The 24,142-nt window shown below is 35.8% G+C and overlaps 2 protein-coding genes across 2 annotated transcripts in view; both read left to right on the top strand.

Moving 5' to 3' along the window:
* Positions 1-1,389, top strand: part of WDR49 (WD repeat domain 49) — a 143,395-nt gene extending 142,006 nt beyond the window's left edge. Inside the window, exon 20 of the mRNA XM_034998459.1 lies at positions 1,000-1,389. Within this exon, the coding sequence (XP_034854350.1) occupies positions 1,000-1,130 (131 nt within the window). The 3' untranslated portion in view covers positions 1,131-1,389. The remainder of the gene's footprint in view (positions 1-999) is intronic.
* A 7,334-nt stretch (positions 1,390-8,723) lies between these two features.
* The window catches only part of SERPINI2 (serpin family I member 2), a 30,525-nt gene continuing 15,106 nt past the window's right edge, over positions 8,724-24,142 (top strand). Inside the window, exons 1-4 of the mRNA XM_034998444.1 lie at positions 8,724-9,203; positions 14,398-14,628; positions 16,041-16,235; positions 16,318-16,510. Of these exons, the coding sequence (XP_034854335.1) occupies positions 8,957-9,203; positions 14,398-14,628; positions 16,041-16,235; positions 16,318-16,510 (866 nt within the window). The 5' untranslated portion in view covers positions 8,724-8,956. The remainder of the gene's footprint in view (positions 9,204-14,397; positions 14,629-16,040; positions 16,236-16,317; positions 16,511-24,142) is intronic.

Below are 24,142 nucleotides of genomic sequence, written 5' to 3'. Positions count from 1 at the left end.
TTCAGAATTACCCGAATAGTAGCTCTTGTTTCTCCACACTTGTATTTACTTTGTTCCCTCTAGTTGACATTTCCTTTCCGCCTTGCCAACTCTTCCTCACGTCCATGGTCCTTATTATCAATTTCAAATCCTACCCTGACTTCAACACCTACCTCAAATAGTGTCTAATTCTTAAAGCTTTTCCTCTGATCTCTGCCTATTCTCATAGTCTCTTGATATGTTTCACCACAGTTTCTGTTGCTCATATTTTCTTAGAACTGTATCTTATTGTCCTTGATATTTTGGTTATTTGGGCACTATTCCTACTCTCTACCAGTTGGAAGAAAGCCTGCAACTTAGTCATATTTGTGCCCCACTTACGCCTGAGCATAGAACATTGTGCATAATATACATTCAGTAAACATTTGTTGAAATGATAAAATTAAGCAAAAGGCCAAAATTATTTTCTTGAATGCATGGCACAATTTCCTCCTACTTCTCACTGATGCATAATATAGCCACTCATGGGGATAATTTGGCTCTTTTTTTTCCTGAAGCCACAGATCCCTGCAGATCAAAGTCTCTTACAAGGACGTGATTGCAGATGCACTTGTTTAGTCATGCAGACAGCCAAACTGTGTTTTGATTATTTTAATTGTCTTATTTCAATACAGAATAATTTGTTCTTGGCTTTTTATGAGTCTTTGATAGCTGTTAAGTAGATTAAAAAGCAAAAATGGGAAACACAAGCTTCTTTAGTCTTCTACTGTGAAATGGTGGATCTCTATCAGGATATAAATACATTAATAGAACAAACTCTGTTAAAATTTAGCTTTTTAATTTAAAATGAAGTAAAGGAATAGCAGGAGCTTCAGAGAAAATTCCCCCAAATACGTCCTTGGTTTTAGAAACCTACAAATTTTCGGATGAATTGAAACGAGAATTTTCTCCCCACTATTTCATTTAATTGGGTCTCTTACCAAGTATAATTTCCATGTCATTTTCTTCATCATTTTGTAGCTTTGAAAGCTGTATTTGATGAGAAAAACCTGTTCCCCAAAGAAATTCTGGATCGGGAACGAAGAGCCAAGCAATTATGTCAAGAAACAAGTAGTGAAGTGAAGATAAAAAGAAATAAGAAGCAGTTATAATTGAAAGAGAAATAAATATTTCATTGTCACATGAAGTATGAATATAGAAGGCGGATAAGAAATCCAGAATTCTGCGCCTTTCTTTTACTTTACTTTTAAACTTCAGGAAGTTTTGTTTTCAGACAATGTCTTAATGTTGCTTTTATCCATCACCTTTCACTCTCTGTGTATTCTTAATAAAAGATAGATTGGACTAAACGGGGCAATAACAACTGGCATCGTTTATTCCCAAGTGGTCTTATGTAAAAATGTACATTTTCAGAACAATGTATTTTAACCAGTTTCACTTCTGGTTGCTTTGATAGACAAATATTTTTGATCAATTTTTATTGTAAAAGCTGCCTTGAAGTTAAATATGAAAAACACTAACACAGTGACTATCTATAGACTTAACTGAGAAAGCCATTTCCATATATTTACACACTTTCTAGTTTTTTTGTAATTTTTTTAAAAGATTTTATTTATTAGAGCATGAGCATGGGATGGGGGAGAGGCAGAGGCAGAGGGAGAAGCAGACTCCCCACTGAGTAGGGAGCCAGGACCCTGGGATCATGACCTGAGCCGAAGGCAGATGCTTAACCGACTGAGCCACCCAGGTGCCCCTCTAGCTAGTTTCTTTTAAATGATTCTGATAATGCAGTTAGACCTTGTCAGCAGCAGCTGTTCCTATTTATTTTCACAGACTTACATCTATTCTTACATGTACTTACTGAGAAATTACTGCATATGTTCTACTCCTGTGTTTTGTTTTACCATATTCTTGAGTGGCATAGCACAACCAAAGAGGTAATATGCTTGGAAATAAAAAAAAATCAAAGAGACTGAGACTATATATAAGACACATTCTATGTAGAAGCTCAAGTAGGAAATGTTTGGTTCTGAAACAATGCCTCACTTTTTCGATCCATTTTTCTTTATAAATATCATCATCTACCAGGTAACCAGTATTCTTATGCTGTTTTATTTATTGGGTTCTGTAGGAGTAATTAATAAATTCATTCATATAACTTTAATTATCTACTACACATTTGCATTTTAAAGAGTTCTTGCAAAAATATTGATATTTTAAGAAGAATTTTGCCATAACACACACAAGTAAAGGAAATAACAATATATAGGAACCTACTCTGTTCAGCAACGGCAAAACTTCATTGGTTTAAGCCTCCCAAGAATCATATATCTATTATAGGGTTAAAATCTGAGATTTGGGTCTGTTAGAAGAATGCCCAAGTGTCCATGGCAGAGTTGAGACTGGAGCCCAGGTCTGTTTTACTCCAAAGACCATGGTTCTGCGCTTCAACTTTCTCTTCACTTCTTTTTACTAGTATAGAGTCAATGGAATGAGCCCCAGCAATAGAATTTCCAGAATCAGTGAAGCAAATGTTTTAGTTGGTGGAGAGGGTGGTGGAGGAAAGGTTTTCAGAAGGCACTGCCTATTCCAGCTACATGTAGGTGCATCCTGGTCAGGCACTGTGACTTCTATGTATACTGCTTTTCTCTCCTCTTGAATGGCAATCACATGTGGGAAAGATATAAAAGAAATCTATATTTGCATACATCAATCAACAAATGTTGGAGAATTATCAGACTGATAGAGGCTCTGGAAACCATGTTGCAGAGGAACAGGTAAAGAAATGGGGAAATCTGGCATAAGAAAGAGGCTTCATGGGAGATATAACCTATTCTCAAATATTTCAAAGCTGCCATGAAGAAAAAGAGTAGCAGTTGAACCAGTGGACACAATTTTCAGAAGGCAGATTCTAGAACTGCTTCTTAATACCTACTAAAACAGGAAGAGATGTCTCATCTTCCCTCTCCTTCCCATCTTGGTGCAAAGGAGCTGGTGGTAGGCTTGTGCCTGGCTGTGAAAAGAAGGAGGAGGAACTGAGAGAAGACCTAGCAGAGATATACTCACTGGATCCAAGAGCCTGGGACTGGGCAGTGGGAGACGGATTTAGGTGGTAGAAAGGCAGAGAGGGTAAGTGGAGGAGATGGCCAGCATAGAAGAGAGGTTGGTTACATTGAGCAAATCAATACTGAGTAAGTAAATGAATAAATCAGTGGATATATTGAAGATGAGAGGCAAGTATCTCACTTGTATAGAAAATATTTATAAAATTTCAGAGGAAAACGAGAAAGAACCTGGAGATCTTAGATTGGGTTTAGAGATACCAGTGTGAATTTATGGTTGTAAATAGAGACAGAGACAGAGAAAGGGAAAGAAGAAGGAAGGAGGTAGGGAGGGAGGGAGGAAGAAAAAGAAAGAAAAAAAGATAAAAAAAAGAAAAAGGAGGGAGGAAGGAAGAAAGAAATGTTTAAGAGGGATTAAAAAAGAGCTTGCTCTCAAATGATTCAGAAAATACTAATTATAATGTATGTGTGTATACACATATACCATATATATGTATCTAATACATGTATATAATGTATATGAGTTTTTATATTTTTTATACCTATATGAGAGGAATAGGGAGAGAAAGATTAGATATTAGATTGAGCACACATATGTGGCAGAGTGTTAACAATCGGGGAAACACAGAAGGAGAGATGGTAGTTCTTTGTATTATACCAGCAACTTTTCTGTAAGTCTGAAAGTATTTCAAAGTAAATTATTTTTTAAAAATGAAAAAGGTTGCCTTGGGACAAAGGATTTCTTGTGATGCTCTAGCAGAAGCCGAGTAACTCTCTCACAGGGATATTGCAGAGAATTCTTCCACTGGTTGGGAGGTTTGATTAGGTAATCCATCATTTCAAAGTTAGAGCATATGATTTATGAATCATAGATGGATGACAGTACAGTGGAGTGAAATTTGAGTCACATTTCCAGAAATTTAGAGGAATATTAAGATGTTAAAGAGATGTAATATGGGTACCGAATACTTTGCGTAGGCTCTGCTCCCCTCCCATATACCCACCCATCCATCTGTTCATCCATTCATCCATTCATCCATCCGCCCAACCAATTATTTAAGACATGTGTAAGGGACTGTTATAGACACCAGGTATATGCATATCAATAGAATACACTTCTCCTGCCATCAGCTTTCTGGAGTGAAGGCACCTGAAATGCAGTGGTTTACTAAGCAAAGTTGAATGAGCCCACTAGTTTTTCTGGAATAAATTGGAAATTCTTTTGCTAGATATATTTTACTTTTTTTTACCCTTGGAAATGACTTTGTTTGAAATGATGAGTCTGAAATAGTCTCGTTTATATAGACAGGCTTCTCTCTATAGCCTACCTCGTGTGCAAGGCACTGTGCTGTGTGTAACCGTAATCCCATCTTTAATTAACTTCAGGGCCTCTTCTGGGAAAGGAATTAAGAGGAGCTGTCTCACAAGTATATTTAATGAGAATAGAACTTTTAAAGGTATGAAAGTCTCTTTTAATGTTATTGTTTCTAATAGTCTAGAACAAAAATGCACACAAAAGGAAAAAATAAAAAGACATTTTTATTTTATTATGACATTTCATTTTATTATGTCTTACTCTACTATCTTACAGCATCTAATTGTGCTAGGCAAGTAGTAGGTCTCACCTATCAAATGCTAAGAGAATTGAAGACTTTTTAAGTTATTTCCGAAATTAACACTTAGGTTCAATTATCTAAGATCCATTTTTCTACATTGAGAGGGACTTGTCACATTAAAATAGAATGTAGACTACTTTGTTTGTAGTATGTAGATTTACACCAAATATAATTTAACCTGTTATCTTTTCAGAACATTTTCCTCTTAACCACACAAAATAAATGAAGCAAACTGACAGAGGAAAAAAATGCCTGAAATTAATCCATGCTCAAATGGAAGAATTAGCTTTTCAGTCCTTTATTAATGAGAACATTTGCTTGTATGTTTTTAAAGTTTGGAATTAAATACACTTTTACTTAAAAAAAATTACAGAATGCTAAGAAAGATGATGATATTGAACCCATAACCTCTTGCTATTATTTTTATACATATTCCCAGGTTTATTTTTTACAGTAGGGAAGTGATGGTGCTCAAATTTATACCAAGATACTTTGGCTCTCACTAATAAATAAATAAATAAATAAATAAATAAATAAATAAATAAATATGTATTCATTAATACTAATGCTAATGCTCTAGGGATAAAATAGAGTTGTAGAAGGAACAGATTTGTGAAAATATTTAAAAGGTCTGCAGTAATATTTTATGGACAATTGTGGTATCTTTATTGTCTATTAAAAGAGCTTCAACCAGGGAGGAGAAATCCATAGCCATTCTTTTTTACTCCCTAAGAGACAGGAAAATGTATATTCTGCTTGAACTGCTCTAACATAAGGTCCTTACGGAACAACTTCATTAAATGATCTTACTAATACAGAGTGTCTGTCTCTGTCATTGGAAAGAAAAGTAATGGCCTGTTCCTGGGTAAATCACATTATGATCTGAGTAATATGGAGAAATAGTAATTTGGTAGCCAAGGGTACTTGTGATGGATGTTTGCTGGTGTCGCTACAGGGGTAGAAAAGCCTTGACTGAATGATAGTACTGGACATTCAGACTTATTTATGAATTGCATAGTAGAAGAAGAAGGAAGGTTGTACTGTTGTGCTGCATAACTCTTTTTGGAAAATGATCTCTAATAATGTTAAGTTAAAAACTGGAAATGAATTTGCATATGTTAGAGCAAGTAATATTATTATAACCCAAGATTAGAAAACATTTAGAGATGCTTAGATGGGCAATTAAGAATTTTAGTGAATTAGGAGATTATGGCCTATAGCGACCATCAGGGCTGTCAGTGAGCTCTAGCCCCGTAGGACATTGAAAGAGGTTAACAGGGTTCTTGAAAAAGTTTTTCTAATGAATTCCTTTACAAGGTATCTATATTCATTCTATTTCTTTTTCATAAACTTATCAGAAATAACTACATTTAGTTATCAGTAGGGAATATTTATTTAATAGTAACTGGAACAGATTTTCCATTTCTCTACTCAGAGGCACTGATGAATAATAAAGTGTGTTTAATATCTGATTGCCATTGAGGTGACTGATTTGAACTAGGAGAATGAGATCAAAACTCCAATTATGCATCCATTTTTTATTAATGAACTGTTGGTAGGGAAAACCATGTAGAAGTTTAAAAGCATATAAAAGTAATACCGATGTTTATTATCAAATTACCTATGTTTAATAGTATTGTCTTCATATAATTTGGTAAATCAATAATCTTAACATGGCCTTTTTGTTCAACAGTGTATTTCTCAATATCCACTCTTTTTCCTAAGGATTAAAATGTAACCACAGGAAATTCCTGTGACAATTGTATAATTTGATGAACTGTTGAGAACTCTGTAAATGCAGCAGTTTGTCTCTGCATTCTAGACTTGATTTAGCTTTATCCTTTTTCTCATAGGCATTCTGCAGTATTTATGATGGCATACACTGGTAATCTGATGTTTGAGTCCTGTGAGAAACAAAGAGAACTAATTACTAGCAAATTTACAAGCCCTGGTACATTCTTCTAAATTCTACTATAAAAGAAGTGGAATAATGGATGAAATATTATAGGCTTAATGATTTTTTAAAAAACTGTTATGGTTTTCTCTCTCAATTCTTGCCAGTTGCATCATTGATCATTAACCTGATCATGTTAGTCCTTTTATACAAATATAGTGAACACACCTGCTTTGGGTTTAGAGGAATTAATCATACAGCATTCAAGATAAATAAAGTTGGCCTTGACTGATCAGGTCTTTTATGTACTAGGATTTCCCAGCAGGCACATTTCAGTTAGAACATTACAGTGAATAATCAGAAGCCAATTTGGAGTAAGTACCTTAAAATTAAATAGCTTTTGAATGAAGTACATATGTAACAATATTGATCATGAGTATTTAATAGAGTAGGGGAATGGCATTTCAATTCACTTTGATACAGATATTATTTACTTTTATCAAATTAACACATTACTTTTATTCTCCTTACATGATGTCATTATAAATTTGAAGGTCAAATTCTTATAGGACTATTCATCATGTTGTTTAGTTCACCAGTACTTCATGCTTTCTAATGAAATAGGATACAAAACCCAATGAGGTAAGTGAATTTTTAGGACCTTTTTTTTTTTTTTTTTTGGTGTGAACTTATAATTTATTAAGTGCCTAGAAATTTTCTGGGAGAATTGGATGCTCAAATAATGTAAATTTTAGTTATTAAGATTATTAATAATAATGAGAGGAAACCCCTCAGATTCTACTATAAGGGAAAAATTGTATCCTTTATAATATTATTTATTATTATTCTGATACAAACCAAATACATAAAGATGTGCCTAATGAATTGCCACTTGATGACTTAAAAGTATTAATAACATTTTGACTACTTATATATCTACAAACTGATGTTTCTAATCAGAAATCTGAGATTTTGAATATATTAGAAAATGATACATGGAAATATATTTTGCATATAAAACTTCTCTTACTGGCTTTTCCTATTGTTGCACTGTCACTCACAGCCTTGTGTACTAATCTAATCCTCAATAAAACATTTGTTTGATAGTATACATCTATATTTGCAGTTTACCAAAACAATTGTGTTTTTCTTTAACAATTGTTTTTTTATTGCATTTTGAGGTCTTTTTCCTTTGCAAATTGACTAAGCAGAGTTTAACTACAAATATTAGAATGCAATTTGAAGTAGCTGGCTAATGACTCCATATCTTAGTTTTAGAGAATATTTGACTATTAGTAATCTTTCTATGTAATAGTGACTCTTAACGCATTTGTGGGTCATGATGACCCTCCTAATGGTCTGTAAAACACTTTAGAAATATAGTTCTTCATTTTTTAAAACTAACGATACATTGTTCTGGAGGCTTTCATCTTTACCCCCAATGAACGGTTATTTCTTAGTAACCTATTAAACTAGGAGTTATTAAGGGTTACTTAGATGTATTTTTGGTAAGGTAAAATTACTGTCACTAAAATTTGTAAGGGTTTCAGAATCAATATTTCATAAAGTCTGTGGTAATATTGCGAAACTCATTCTCAAGATGTAGTCAGATGGCTGAATTTCCTGCACTTTCAGTGGAGAACAATTTAATAGGGTGTCATTAGTGTTGTGAATTGTCCAAAGTTTTCAATTACAGCTTTCCTATATGTGTTAATTTGTCAAATTATTCTTTGATTTTTTTTTAAAAATTGCTTTCTTCTTTTGTTATTGTTGTACCAGGTATATTTGATTATAATTGTGTTTCTTTATGATTTTTCCGAGTTTGTTTTTCCTCACTTCGAAAAAAAATACAAGGCAGATTTGGGGGTATTTAGCCCTCCAGAAGTGAGATTCCGTAAAGTGTGAAAATTCCTACTGCCAAGTTACTCACACTGATTTAGAATACATTAACTTCCTAATATTATAGGTTCAAAACCACATTAGAGTATCTTCATTTTTTATTCCATTTCTCTTTTGATCTACAAACCATTTTAGAGTACAGTAGACAGAGGATTCCCTTGATAAAGAGAGGTAATCCCTTTTAAAATCATGGGAAAAATAGGAAAAAGTATCATACAGCTATTTAGAGATAGTATTGCTTATTGATAGTGTTCCAGAATTAAAATTTCTCCTTTGATTTTAGACAACTGCTTTATATTTTGGACTAGTTCTTGAAGGAATATAAAAATGCCATGAGCACAGGACTTATTTCTCCTAGTAGATGATGCTTCGTCTGAAAACTGGCATGAGAATCTTCTTACAATAGTCTATTCTAATAGGTAGAAAGTTTTCTGTGGGAACTTACTATGGTCCACTCTAATTATTTTGAAAACTAATTAATTTTGAATTAATGCATAGAGGTCAAAATGGATCAGATCTTGTTGTGGAGTCTCCTGTTGATTTTTTCTGGAAGTCAAGCCTCAAGACCATTGTCTCAAAGAAATATGGAATTTGCAGTGGATCTTTATCAAGCTATTTGTTTATCTCATAAGAACAACATTATATTTTCCCCCCTTGGAACAACGTTGGGTCTTGGAATGGTACAACTGGGAGCAAAAGGAAAAGCACAAGAGCAGATAAGACAAACTTTAAAACTTCAGGAAACCTCAGCTGGTGAGATTCTTACATATAATTATTTATACTGGGGGTAAGATCTGGCCAAGTTTATTTTGCAAATTAGAGAGAAGCTCAGGGTCCCAGAATTTAAATACACGGAAAATGTTATCAAAAGTGTAAGCTTATAATAAAATGGAAAAATTTAAATAATATTCATTTTAATTGTTTTCTAATGAAATGTTACCAAAAGAATGTGTTATTTTTAATACAGATGTTTTTAAAGAGATATAAAACTGTGAAAATGCCAGTAGATTTTCCTCTGGCCTGTTTTAGCCAGTTTTAATTGAGGTTATGTTGTGTGTGCATGAACATATGTATGTATGTATGTTTGCTTGTTTGTTTATTCTTCAACTCTCACTATGTTGTGATCATTTTCTATATTAGCTTCAGTATATAGTTTTTAATTGTTGCATTTTATTGCCTCTTATGGAAATACCATTACTTACTTAACCTCTCTTTATTAGGTTGTTTCCAGTATTTCTCTTATAAAAAAATGCAGTGAGCATCCTCACCCAGAAACCTTTGTGTGCATCTCTCATTATTTTATTTATTATTTTATTAGCTTTTTAAAATTCATTTTCTAATTAAAATTTAACTTTTTCACCTAATGGAGACCAAGAAAAAGCAGTAATGTATACATACATTTTAAAAGCTTGTTTGGTTAATAGTTTTTAAAGAAAAATTTTTTTTAAAAAGCACTTCTATAACTGGTCTTTTTGTGTGTGAAGGGTTGTTGTTTTGGAGTCGCCCAGCTTTAGTGCTGTCATCTGTTTGAAAGGGTAGTTTTTGGGGTGCCTGGGTGGCTCAGGCAGTTAAGTGCTTGCCTTTGGTTCAGGTCATGATCTCCGGGTCCTGGGATAGTCCCTGCGTTGACCCCCATGTTGGGCTTAGCGTTCAGTGGGGAGTCTGCTTGTCCCTCTGCCCTTCCCCTCCTCAGTGCTCTCTCTCTCTCTCTCTCAAGTAAATAAATAAAATCTTTAAAAAGAAAAAGGAAGGGTAGTTGTCCACCTCTCTGGCTAACCCGTGTTCTCAATTTCCATAATGATTGTAATTTTAAACTTTTTTTTTTAAAGATTATTTATTTATTTATTTGACAGAGAGACATACAGCTGGAGAGAGAACACAAGCAGGGGGAATGGGAGAGGGAGAAGCAGGCTTCCCTCAGAGCAGGGAGCCCGATGTGGGGCTCGATCCCAGGACCCTGGGATCACGACCTGAGCCCAAGGCAGACGCTTAACGACTGAGCCACCCAGGCGCCCTTAATTTTAAACTTTTGTATCACTGTCAGGTAATATGTCCTAACCATCAAAGGAAATTTCCAGATTCTTGATGTGGAAGTTTAATTACTATAACTAACTTCAGTATGTTTGCCTCGGAACAGAGTAATTATATTTAGGGACTTTTTTTTTTTTTTTAAAGAAGGTCTTGTTTGCTTTGTTTTAAATAAAGGCAATTTTATGTAGAAAATAAGTTGGTGATGGTGAAGTTAATTGCAAGAATTTTCCTTGGTGAATAATGTAAAATGAAGCCACTATATTCTAAATTTAGTCTTGACTGTCTATATTAATTTCAGCAAATCCCACTACACAGTCTCAGAAACATTTAAATCATACAATACTGCTTTGAGAAGTAATATAGAGCATTTATAAAGATATGTAAAGTTGATTTTATGATAAATTAGCAAAATTAGAGCCTCTGAAATCTAAATTACTCTACATGGATATATCTTGTAGAGAAACACAGGAATCTTATCAACTCTGGATTGTGAATGTAATGCTAATCCTAGTAATAATGAGGATGACACTATCAATCCTATATATGGTATAGCAGTCACTGTTTCTGTGCTTGGTATCCACTATCTCAACCTTCACAGTTATTCTGTGGGGTAGACATAACCCTGTTACTTAGATGAGGCAAAGAAAAGTTCAGCAAATTGTCCAGAATGAATTCCAAAAATGATTCAGTGAGAATTATAGATCATAAGGGCAATATATTATATTTTCATTGGGAGAATATATATGTGGACAAGTAAATATTAGTATGTTAACACATGTAACAAAATCTAAAGCTGCTTTCTATTATGCTTTGTTAAGGGAGAGAGAGAGGGACACAGATGGAAGATAATTGCAGAAGGAAAAGGAAGATGAGCCAGAGAGAGAAAACATGAAAACTAAACTCTGGAAAATAAAAAAGAGGAGAGAATTAAGGAACAAGGAGACAGTTAAGGTAGGGAACAGAGTGGAAGAGGGCAAGGAAATGGAGACACGGCCAAGGGGGTCTGGAGAAAGAAGAGCAAAATGGTGTTAAGGTGGGGACAAAGGGTATGACAGATCAGAAGGTGGTGCCTGGTAGGGCCATACTGGAACCCAAGATGAAAAGGAAAATCACTAGTAATTATCCTGTCTTTATTTAACATTTTTATATTTTGTTCCTCATGGATTTCTTTGCATTAAAACTGATTAAAAAAAGTATTACAGCAAAATATTTTCTTGATTATGGAATCTGTTGGCATCTCCTTAAATTTTATGCCCAACGTAAGTGTCCCATTGACTCATCTTAGTCCTGGCCCTGGCTTCCATTTCCAGTGATTATCAAAGGTGCTATCTGTTCAATTAGTCTATATTTTACGTTTCCTGCTATGAGGTTGTTTTATGTGAACACCTGCCTTGTTCCACAGATGGGCATACAACTCCTGGGATCCTATCCCCACAGGGCTCTTGGTGTCCTCGGTTCTTCTTTTCCCCGCTGTCGAACATCTGCTCAGAATTTACCTTCTCCAGTCTACTGAGCATCTGATAATGCTCCATTTTTGCTTTGCCTCTAATATGCTGCTTACTAATCAAAGACTAACGGAGGTGCTTCCTTATTCCAAGAGCATAATGGAAAGAGAACCAGCCATGAATTCCAGTCCTAGCTCTGCAACCAAATAACCTTATGATCTGGCACCTCTCAAGTTACTGTACCTGTCTGGATTTTAGATTCCTCATTATAAAAAGAAGAGTTTGAATAAGTGGTTTATATGGATCTTTTGGCTAAAATAATCTATAATCCTATGACTGCCTTTGTTTTCATCTTTGGATCTCTCACATTTCACACACAATTGGCCTTTGGGTCTTAAATGCAGGAGAAGTAAACATGTACTGAATTTTGGAACATTTTCTGGAGGTCTAGTACAGTCAAACCAAAAGTTACATTCACCCCATGACCTATAGGTTTCCTATGGCTCTGTTTTAGGAAATGAAATAAATTTATTCTTACTACTTACTAGGAGCCATGTATACATATTCTTTTTGATCTGTGCTAAAAGAGGTTATTAATCTGTAAATTAAATCAAATTTATAAGGCAGATAACTTTATATTCTCCTCCAAACTTGTGCTACTTGATGACATTTTTCATTGACTTCTGAGTCCAGTGATTTATCAAAGGGCGACTGACTGTCACACAGTCTTAGACCTTAAGTACTTGACATAAATCTATTTGCTCTGACAAATGAGCTGGAACTATTTTTCTCCCCCTCTCCTTTCTCCCCCATTCCTTTAAAGATGCTCATAAATTACACATTCTGAAGATTAGTTTCAAATTCTGCCACTTCATTTCTGACCTTATTTAATTCTTTTGAAAACACTTCCATGTCTTCACTCAGAAAGTCTTCTCATAGCCTCCCATTAATTGAGATAGTTCCCTCAGCTTCAAACAGCAAACAATTGCCTCTGAAATCATTGCAGAAACAAGTAAAATAGATTAACCTTCTTCCCTTCCTTATATAAGAATTCTGGGATTGTAAAGACTTACTGAAATTCTTCAAATCCAACCATAGGGCCATAAGTTCTTATGGCTGAGATTATTTATGTCTATATCTATATTCCCAAGAATGGAGAATCCCCATGGAGTTTGAAATATAATGAAATATACTTCCCAGAGCCTCCGTTATTGTTATGTGGGTTGCACCTGCATGAGAGCAGGGGGGGACAAGTGGGGACTGAAATGAAGACTCCACTCAGCTGGACAAGATAAGAGGTCATGGGGCTGTAGCCCTCCCCCTGCCCCACCAGTAAGGGAATGTATTCGTATTTGCACAAAGATGCCTATAGCTGCTAGCTCTCCGATAAAATGTACACACACACACACACACACACACACAGATTCCTTATTTCCAATGGACAGCTCAAGGCAAGTTCTCATTAAAACTTCTCTCTTTATTCAGTGGGTATCTTCTAATGATGAACCATTTATGTTTTCTTCAATAAGGATTAATTGCATATACTCAAGTTTTAAGTTATAAAAGTGGCCTTTTTAGTATTTAACTCAAAATATAACAAAGGCCCTGAAAGAAGCTTTGATTTGAGATATAGTTCCTAGAATGATTGAGTCCCAGGATTAAGCCAGAAGGGAATGAAAAGCATCGATACCTTTGGTCATGAATAGGAAGCTCCTCAACAAGGATCAAAGCTGAATTTTCTCCTAGGCACATATATCTTCCCAACAACAGTTGGTCAGAATGAGCCAACAATAAATAATAGGCCAGCAGCGATTCTTAGCTGACTCTGGTGGCCTCATTTGGCTAGTGGCAGTAGTTGGAATGGAATAAAGTTCTTTATTGTTCATGTAACAGCCAAAGTATATACATTCATGAACCTGAAGAAATAGGCAATTCTGATTCTTGTGCATCTCTAGAGCTGATCATAGGGGTTACTTCATAAATTTCAAAACTTGGACAGTTGCCATTGCTCACAAGCGAGCAATTCTTAAGCTGAAATAAAAGCAATATTGAAAAGGATTGCTCGTCACTGTCGTCCCCCCATCAGTATTCGTTAGTAGTCTCCTTCCATCAATATAGCATGTTATACAAAGAATGAGGTTCTAAAGATAAATTTCCAACAAGTAAGCATGAGCTAAATTTGACTAAAAAAAGAGAATTTCCTTCAGCCTGTTTAAATGGACATTCTTGTTTTTGACAAATTTCAAATTTACATGGACATTCTTTCTTCCTGTATATGAACTAAGTTCTTTATAAAATGCATATTCTATGAAGATAAATGCTTAAAATATTTATACTACCTCAGAAAGGACCATTAGTTATACCTAAGTGTGTAAAAAATGGTGATATGAATCAGCGCTTAGAAGCAAAGCTGAAAAGCTGTTGTTTTTATGTTGTTCAATATGTTAGTCTACATTATAATTACTTTTCAGGAGAAGAATTTTCTGTGCTGAAGTCATTTTTCTCTGCCATCTCAGAGAAAAAGCAAGAATTTACATTTAATCTTGCCAATGCCCTCTACCTTCAAGAAGGATTCACTGTGAAAGAACAGTATCTCCATAGCAACAAGAACTTTTTTCAGAGTGCCATAAAACTGGTGGATTTTCAGGATGCAAAGACTTCCGCAGAGACAATAAGTACCTGGGTAGAAAGCAAAACAGATGGTAAAGTTTCCCATTTTCATAAACTCATTATTTGCCATTATATTCACAGTTTTTAATATCCTAAAGTAAAGAATGGTTGAATCTTTTCCTACTAAACTGTGGCTCAGAGGAATCTCCCATTTTGCTTCCCTGTTATTCAAATTAATACTCAATTGTGAAATTGAGACAGACCATAAGCTGCTTTGAAAAGCATACAGATTTTATGAGAGACATCTATTCATAGAATTTTTAATGGAAAACCTTTAATAATAATTTTTGTTTAAGCATAGGTTTTTAATCTATGGCAACAGAAATAATATCTTCAGCCAGGTAAAAATTAGATCTGTCAACCTCAAGTGCCTTCTTTCCCACATATTACTGTAAATAATTAACACATCTTCATTGGATGGGTTAATGTTTAATAAAAAAATGTTGAGAGTCCTATCATTAACATGATAATCTAAACTTTAATTTCAATGCAAGCTAGCCAAAATCCTTCAGGGGCTATGGAATGACACTGCAGAGAGAACACAAACTTCAAGTCATTCAGATCCGAGTTCAAATCCTACCCAGTTCTAAGCTATGCCCTACCTAAAATGAGGATACTATTAAAACATTTCAGGATTGTTGGAAGGTTTGATAATAATGTATGTGAAACAACCAACATGTATCAGGTCCTTGTTTAACAGTAGTTTGTTCCTTTGTTCATTCATTTTGCTACTAAAAATTATGATGGCATAAGTGGCTACCATATTCTTTATAGGAAGCCTCATACATGGAGGCATAGTTGAGAATGTGAGATGGGTGTTTTGAGCAGTTTCACCGGAAAGTATCATTAATGGGACACAATGCACATCCCTAGACAGCTCCATGGCCCCATTCATGCTTTTATATTTTAACTGGAATAGCCAGCAGACATAGAAATAGCAGGCTGGTTGTTTAGAAGAAGAACATCGTGCTAGCAACTCCATTCTTGTCCCTGCCCCAGTGGTCAGTGGCGCCAGCCACGGGAGTGGAAGGTTTGAGTGTACCATTAACTTATTAATTCTGATTGACCTGCTGGAGAAACTTGAAAGAAAGTTTGAAAAACATCAGTAAGTATGCAGGAAGAGACATTCAGTTTTTGTTCTTTCTGGCTGAAAAACAATTTACACAAATAATCTTGCTGAAGAGAATCCATTAGTAGTTCTGTCCAAATTGGCCTCAGACAGTCTTGTATCTCCTGTTTCCTAGTGAGATCTGTTTGTACCTGTTTCCAAGTGAAATGTTTAATAGTGCTCCTCTTTACTCTCAGAATTGCCAAGGTTAGAGGATAAAGCACACTGTTTATAACCGATCTGCAAAATAAATTTTTGTTTCAATGCTATAGAAAGCAGTCCCTCTGAACCTCTATTGCATATCTCTTCCTGCTTTGTCCTGCACCGGCATCACAGGGAAAATTAAAGACATGTTTTCAGGGGAAGACTTTGGCCCTCTGACTCGGCTTGTCCTGGTGAATGCTGTTTATTTCAAGGGCGACTGGAAACAGAAATTCACAAAAGAGAAGACACAGTTAATGGATTTTACTAAGAAAGATGGTGCGCCAGTCAAAATCCCAATGATGAAGGCTCTTGTGAGAACAAAATATGGTAATATGAAAAATCGCCCTCTGAAGCCTGATTTTGGGAATTGACAGGGATATTTATTTAATATTTTCTTTCTCTGTTCCAGGTTATTTTTCGGAATCCTCCATGAACTACCAGGTCTTGGAATTACCTTATAAAGGTGATGAGTTTAGTTTAATCATCGTACTTCCTGCAGAAGATGTGAACATAGAAGAAATGGAAAAGCAAATTACTGCTCATCAAATCCTGAAATGGTTCTCTGAGATGCAAGAAGAGGAAGTTGAAGTAGGCCTCCCTAGGTTGGTAATGTCATTTTATTATTTGGTTCTTATGTTTTCACTTATGGAGACGTTTGAATAGCTGGCTGAAAGATAGCAGGTACTTGAAAAGGCTATCGACGGGAAGAAAAAACGCATTTGGAAGTGTAGCTCCACTTTATGGATACAAAAGCAAGTCTGAACATTGCCAGCAATGCTTTGCCATGAGGAGAACTGAATTTCAGGGCTCACTATTCTCTGAAATAGATGAAGAAATGTAAGTCTGCAAGCTAGAATGTTGAGATGAAAAGGAATTTTTATTCTTTTTATTATACAATCTTATCTTTTTCTAATTTTTTTACCAATTGGAATTTTAAATATCTATCTTCGGTTCCATTTCAAGAAAATAACCTCCCCCCCGCAAAACAAAAACAAAAACAAAAACACTTATGCTACCAGACAATTAAAAGATATGTTAAATCAACTTTGACAGCTGGTGCTCTAATAGTCATTGAATGATAAATAGGGAATCCTACGATCAGGTTTAGATAGTTAATACAAAATGGAAATTGCAAAGTTCATCTCAGGAAACAATAATCGTCGATGCTAATTTCTTAATATCATGCTTCTGGCCGACAGGAGAAACTTCAGAGTAAATTGTGCCCACATAACTCAATTCACACTCTGCTTCAACTGCTTAAAAGAAGCAGATGTTTAATAGATGATATTCTGTCCTTTTCATTTCTAAATTTTCCTGCAAACTCATCAAAGCCTGTGTGGTTTGTATACCCCTCTTCCAGGCCTTATGTCATTTAAACCTCTTGGCTTTTCTTTCCTTTTCCACTTAGCTGGGATACAGTCAGTCATTTCAATCATATTCTCACCAAATATCTTTAATACTTTTTGTTACTTGGTCTTCAACCTGCTTTAAATTCTCCCTAATCATCCTCAACCCCCAGTCTACTCATAAAGCCACTCCTGCTCCCCAACTATTGATTTTCTTAAGCAAAAACCCAGAAAGCAGTCCCTTCTAGCCTCATTGAGGCTAAGCTGGGGGCTCCTTACTTTTCTTCAACTTTCTTTTTTAATACTCACACACACTACACCAAAACTTGACTTCTATTCCCCAGGTGCTACTTTATGTTGATTTCTCTTACTCTCAACATGTGTCTCAACTCCCTGTTCCTTAAAGAAAACCTATCATTAAGCAAACCTGCCTCTCTCAAAATTTATGTACAACTTTGAAGATCTTCTTTTACCTTCCTTGACATCCCAGAGAATGAGGTATCCTATGTTTTTCTCACCCTAACTCTAGGTTCTTGATCCTAATGCTATTGACCCTCCCCCTTTTCTTGAAAATCTAGAATTTTTTAACTTCTGGAGCACTACTTGCTTCTGTTTATTTTTCTCCCCTCTGTAAAATTTTCCTGCTCCCTGACTTACATTTTTCTTTCTTTCTGCTCCCAACTAATATTTACTAGAATTTTGTCTTCAAAATTTTCTTCTTCTTACTCTCTTTTATTTGTCCCTTATTCTTCATGTCTCTAAAATCTGAATCTCTCCCCCAACCTCTCTTCCAATTTCCCAGCATCTGTGTATCTCTACCTGGATGTGAAACATAGGAGATAAAATGATGTGACAGTTTATCTTCTAATAACAGAAATAACAATTTGGGGGATTAACTTATTTTCAAATTTCATTCTCTCTCTTTCTCCTTTGGAAAGGTCACTATTTGGGGTCAAAAACACTGAGTTTGAAAACTGTTCATGCCATATACTAGCAGTGGGGTCTTAGGAGAGTCACTTGACTGTGGAATAGTGATACTTGTAGCCAAGGTAGCTCTATATCATCAGCCCAGTTAACCAATGCCTAGATAATAATACATAAGTCCCAAACTCAATTGGCAACAGGAAATACAGGCTTTTGCCAGAATTCCCATCTCCAACATTTTAGGAATCTCCTCAAGAATGCTGCATGGCCCACAAATCCTTCCGGGCTACTGCAGTCTGGACAGCTTTTCCAAACTGTTTGGTCTTATTATCAGCTTCTCCAAACTGTGGCCACATTTCTCATACAACTTCTCTCACAGTATGGACACAGACTTCTCTTTTAATTCCTCCAAGAAAAATGGTCATGGGTTGATTTATGTCCCTCCTGATTCATATGTTGAAGTCTTAACCCCACTACCCCAAAATGTGACCTTTTCTGGAGACAGAGTCTTTATGGAGGTAATCAAGTTAAAGTGAAGTCATTAGGGTGGGCCCTCATCCTACACGGCTGGTATACAGAGCAAGAAGACTAAGTGAAGAGACAGAGGGAGAAGATGGCCATCTACAGGCCAAGGAGAGAGGCCTGGAACACACCTCAGAGTCCTCAGAAGGAACCAATGCTACCCACACCTTAATTTTAGACCTCTAACCGCTACAACCGTGAGACAATAAATTTCTGTTATTTAAGCCACCTAGTTTGTGGTAATTTTTTGAGGTAGCCCTTGGCAAACTAATAGGAGTAAGAACAATTTCAATGTTTAACCAAATTTTACTGAAAGCTTTATGTTAATAAAAGGGGCTTATAAGGTGGAAAGTAATTTAAAAACCAGGTGCCAGGGATGAGTGTTCTTGGAGTTTAGGCCATTTCTTGTAACCAGGGAGTCTTGTCCAGTCCGTTGCTGCCCTGGTGCCAGAACCCACCCTCACCCCAAGTCTTTTCTATCTCCCTCCTACCCAGCATCCTGAGGTCTCCAAATTTTCCCAGCACAGAAAGAAGGTAACACACATTTTTTTTCCCCATGCCCTTTAAGGCCAGATTCCTGGTCATGATAAGAATCTACAGCAGCAGATTCTGACCCTCCGTAGAAACGTTTTCATTTCATCCAGAATAGATTATACCCTCATCATTTCAAACTTCACTATCTCCATCCCACTGGTTCTATTTGCATAATGAAAAGTTCACTGTGCTGCTTTTCCCAAACAAATGAGCACTTTGTCTTAAAGATGAATTTGAATCTTCGGTGTTATGAATACAGAAATATTAATTGGCAGTTGTACTCCCTTTTCTCAAACAAATTCCAGGCACCAAAGATTTTTTAAAAATGTGGTGGCAGTTTCAGTTATGGTACCTCATTACATGCTCCCATTCATAGCACAAAGTCTAGCAAATAGAAGGTGCTAAAAAAGTGATAGCTATTTTTCTTTCAAAAGTAATGGCTATTTTCTTTCTCTGTTAAGATCACTGCCCAGGGAGCGTTGGTGGCTCAGTCAGTTAGGCATCTGCCTTCAGCTCAAGTCATGATCCGAGGGTCCTGGGATCGAGTCCCGCATCGGGCTCCCTGCTCAGCCGAGAGCCTGCTTCTCCCTCTCCTTCTGCCCCTCCCTTCCACTCATGCGCTCTCTCTCTCTCTTTCTCTCAAAATGAATACATACATACATACATACATACATACATACATACCCACATATCTTTAAGATCTCTGCCCAGCCAATCCCAAAGTAGAAAGTGTTCTCTGACTTCTTCTCTCATGCCTATCGCCTGTCTGGAAGGCCCTTCCTTCTTTGTGGTGTCTAATCAGTAAATTCTTATTCATCCTTCAATGTCTCCTCACAATTAAGTCTTCGGTGTACTTTTCCCCAAATGCTCAATTAGAATCAACCATCCCTTATCTTTATTTCTAGAGCATTTCATACCAATTTACCTATGATACTTGTTACATTACATTTCCGTCTCTTGCTCACGTTATTGTCTATCCTATTAAGATGTGAGCTCTGGAACAGGGGGTTATGTCTCTTTCATTTTGGTTTCCATAGTCCCTAGGACATTTCATGGCACATTGTAAGTGCCAAACGAATACTGTTGAATTACATTATATAAATATTTTCAAAGAAAACAATTCTATGTTGTTTCCCTTTATCTAATTTTAAATACCCCAAAAATCAGAATTCAACTTTCCAGTCACATTTTAATTCATTCCCTGTGAGGATCCTGATGAAACTTTCCCATACATGCAGCATAATGAAAAACAGGACATCAACCATTTTCTTGGAAACCTCTCTAGAGAAATAAACATGAGATTTTTAAACTCACAAGACTGAAAATTTTGTTATCAAGTATTCAATCACATTAATACAATATTATATTTAAAATGTATTCACTTCTCACAAGAGGATGAGCCTTCCAATTTATTAAAGGAATGATTTGCTCATGTGTTAAGTTCACAAGCAGTTTTAGTCCATCAGGACACATTTATTGAATTTAGTTTCCTGAGCAGCAAGATCATGGATTGAAAGTTCTGAAGTACCTTTTCCCCTAAATGAATAATTTCCTTACAACAGAAAAATACCCATTTAAAATCTGTGTTCGGTACAGAGAGGGAAAACTATATAGGCTGAGTAGATACTTTAGAGTGGACTGACAATTTTCAGTTTTATTACTCAATGCTGTGTTTCTTTCATATCTGGATGAATGCATTAGGCTTTCAAAATGATAACTAAAGATTTTAGTAAAACCAAACAATTTAATCAGCTGTGTTAGTTTCCTAGGGCTTAAAACAATGAGAAATCATTCTCATAATTCTGGAGGCTAGAAGTCCAAAATCAAGGTGTCAGCAGGGTCGTTCTCTCCGAGACTGTGTGGAATCCTTCCTTGCCTCTACTCAGTTTCTGGTGGCGATCAATCATCTTTGGTGTTCCTCTGTTTTTAGACGCACCACTCCAGTCTTTGCCTCTGTTGTCATTTGGTCATCTCTCTTCACATGGCATTCTCTTTTCTTATAAGGACACCAATCATATTGGATTAAGGGCCCCCTCTATTCCATTATGACCTTGGCCTAACTAATTACATCTGCAATGACCCTATTTCCAAATAAGGTCACATCATGAGGTACTAAGAGATAGGGCTTTAACATATGACTTTGGGTAGTGGGGGGCACAATTCAATCTGTAACCCCCACTATAATAAATTCTGTTAGTGTAAAACAAAATAAAAGCCTCTTTGGTAGCAAAATTTAGTGCATGCCAAAGAGAGAAAAAATAATCATAAGAATGCTTCTATATTAGTAACACTAGGAAGGAACATGTGAGTGACTATTTAGATTTTGGTTACTGTTTAAGAAACATTTCTTCTTTCCCTTTGATGTAGGACTAGTTTAGAATCAAGGCCTATAAGACAGAGTATAGTCTAAAAATACTAGAGTGCTTTCTAGAGTTTATTATTTATAACATACCAGATATCTAATTTGGACATTACCCATGGTGGATAGCAGCTAAAATAATCATGTTACTTTGTCTCAATGTAATATGGGATCCTAGAAATATCGTAGCAGTCAAAATTCTTCAGGTGGAAGAGTCTGACACACACTTTCTATATATCATATCTTCTCTATATAAGAAACTCTGTGAGAACATGTTTTATGATTATGTGTATGGGCAAAAGTGATTATTTAATACATGCAAAGAAAATAAAGAAGTAACTTTCATTTATATAGCAGTTTAACTTTGTAAAGCATTTAATTTAAAGTATTTTAATACTAATGTCCTAATGTTGTAGTTCTACTGTCTGACTTGGTTACATCTTGCATTTCACAGAGAAGGAAACTGAGTCACTCAAAAAGTGAATTAATCAACATTCAACTAAGTGTTGGGAGACAGAATTAGCTCTCACGTCTACTGTCTTACAGCTTTATGCTCTTATTGGTTTGCTACTTCCTAGAAATGTTATGTCCTGTTCAAAAACACAGATTGATTGGGATCCCAATATGGACAAGGAACTGAAACAGATGTAAAACGACATACATGCTCCCTACTGATAAGATGGTTACCACCTAGATGGAGTGGTGCAAGATTTGCACAAGAAATTTACTAACAATATCCAGAAGTAGACAATAAATATTAAAAGAAAGTTACAATTAGTAAACACTAGGAGATTCATGAAAAAAAGAGGGGACAGGGAGCACTAGAAACTAGAGTTGTAAACAAGGGCTTTATGGAAGAGGAAGAACTTGAACAGGGCTTTAAAAGAATCGAGAGGGTTAAGTCCCATATGGAAAGGGGAATTGTTGAAAATCTCCAGGTAAGATAGTGGAATGATTAAGGCAGTGTTTTAGAGAGATATATTTGGTAGTCACAATGCCTTTGTTCGTGACAGGTAACTTGTTTGAATACTCTCCCCACTTCCCACCACCATCCCCATGTTTCTGGATAACTTCTCTTGGTCCTTAAAACCAAGTTTGGGTTTTAGAAAGCTTTTCTGATCTTTTCATTCAAGATAACACAATATCTGGGGTGCCTGGGTGGCTCAGTGGGTTAAGCATCTGTCTTTGTCTCAGGTCATGATCCTGGGGTCCTGGGATCAAGCTTTGAGTTGGGCTCCCTGCTCAGCGGGAAGTCTGCTACTCCCTCTCCCTCTGGCCCTCCCCCCTGCTTGTGCTCTCACTCTCATGCACGCACTCTCTCTCTCAAATGAATAAATAAAAAACTTTTAAAAAAGAAGATAACAACATCTTCCCTTTTCCCTGCTGGGAAAACTCCTTGCACCTTGTGTTTATTTCTGCATAGCAGTTATATTAACATTATTATTTCATCTTCCTCAGCGGACAATAAACTTCTTGTGGTCAGAGTTATGCATATTTCCTTTCTGTGACCCCAGCACAAAGCATGAATCTGAAAAATAGTAGTTGTTCACTAAACATTTGTTGCTCTAATCTGAAGAGTTGTGATGTTCAAGATGTGTTAAAGAGGGAAAGAATGAAGCCCAAAAGATCAGTTAAGAAACCCCTGCAGTAATTTGGCACAAAGTAGGGAGTGTTTAAAGGGAACAGTTTCCCTGGGAATAGTAAGGAACTGGTGAAATAGGAAGACATTTATTGGAGTATTGACTAACGAGATATGGGTTACAAAGAAATAGATTGTTTGGAAGTTCTAAATTTGACTTACTAGGAAAATGAGAAGACTGTGATTTCTTATTCTTTTGTGACAGTCCTTAGCTGGGCACTTTGGACTTCTAGAAAGTTCTGTGGTAGACTTCAGAGAGTCCTTGAAGCCCTTGAAACTATTAGCAAGTTTGTATATGTAAGGTTTTACATTTATTTTCCTTCGGAGAGGCTTTGTAGTGGTCAATGAATTCTCAGTGGTCTGGGTCTTTACATTTGTTAAATGCTACAGTTCTATTCAAAGGTATAGTAATAACTAAACAACAGCCATAGTCTTTCTGAGAGATACCATTTTTAAAAAATATTGGCTGATGTGGCATCTCACAGTATCTTTAACAACTGTTGAAACAAGATCATGGAAAATAGAGCATAATATTGAAGACCAAGCTGTATAACTTTAAATAACTTACCTAAGATTTTTTTAAACTGTTAAATGGGACAACAATAATATGTGCCTCATGGAGTTATTGTGAGGGTTATATGAAGTACTGTTTATAACATTTTTAGTACTCAATAGTATCTCTTATTATTTTTGTTATTATTCTCACTCAGGTTTAACATGTATTGAGCATCCATTATAGTGCCAACACTGTCCTAGATGCTGCTCCTCTTTACCACAGAGCCTTTAATCTGCCAAATAAATTTGATAGAGATCAACTTCTATACACACATTATGGATGAGGTACAGACCAGTAAATAGCTTGCCCGTGCTTACACAGCTAACACATGGTAGAGCCGACATTGCAAGAGTC

Source organism: Mirounga leonina, unplaced genomic scaffold, assembly GCF_011800145.1.
Source record: "Mirounga leonina isolate KUSES-001 unplaced genomic scaffold, KU_Mleo_1.0 Mir_115, whole genome shotgun sequence".
Lineage (NCBI taxonomy): Eukaryota > Metazoa > Chordata > Mammalia > Carnivora > Phocidae > Mirounga > Mirounga leonina.
Note: the sequence above shows the minus strand (reverse complement) of the source record. Positions and strands in the feature narration are given on the sequence as shown.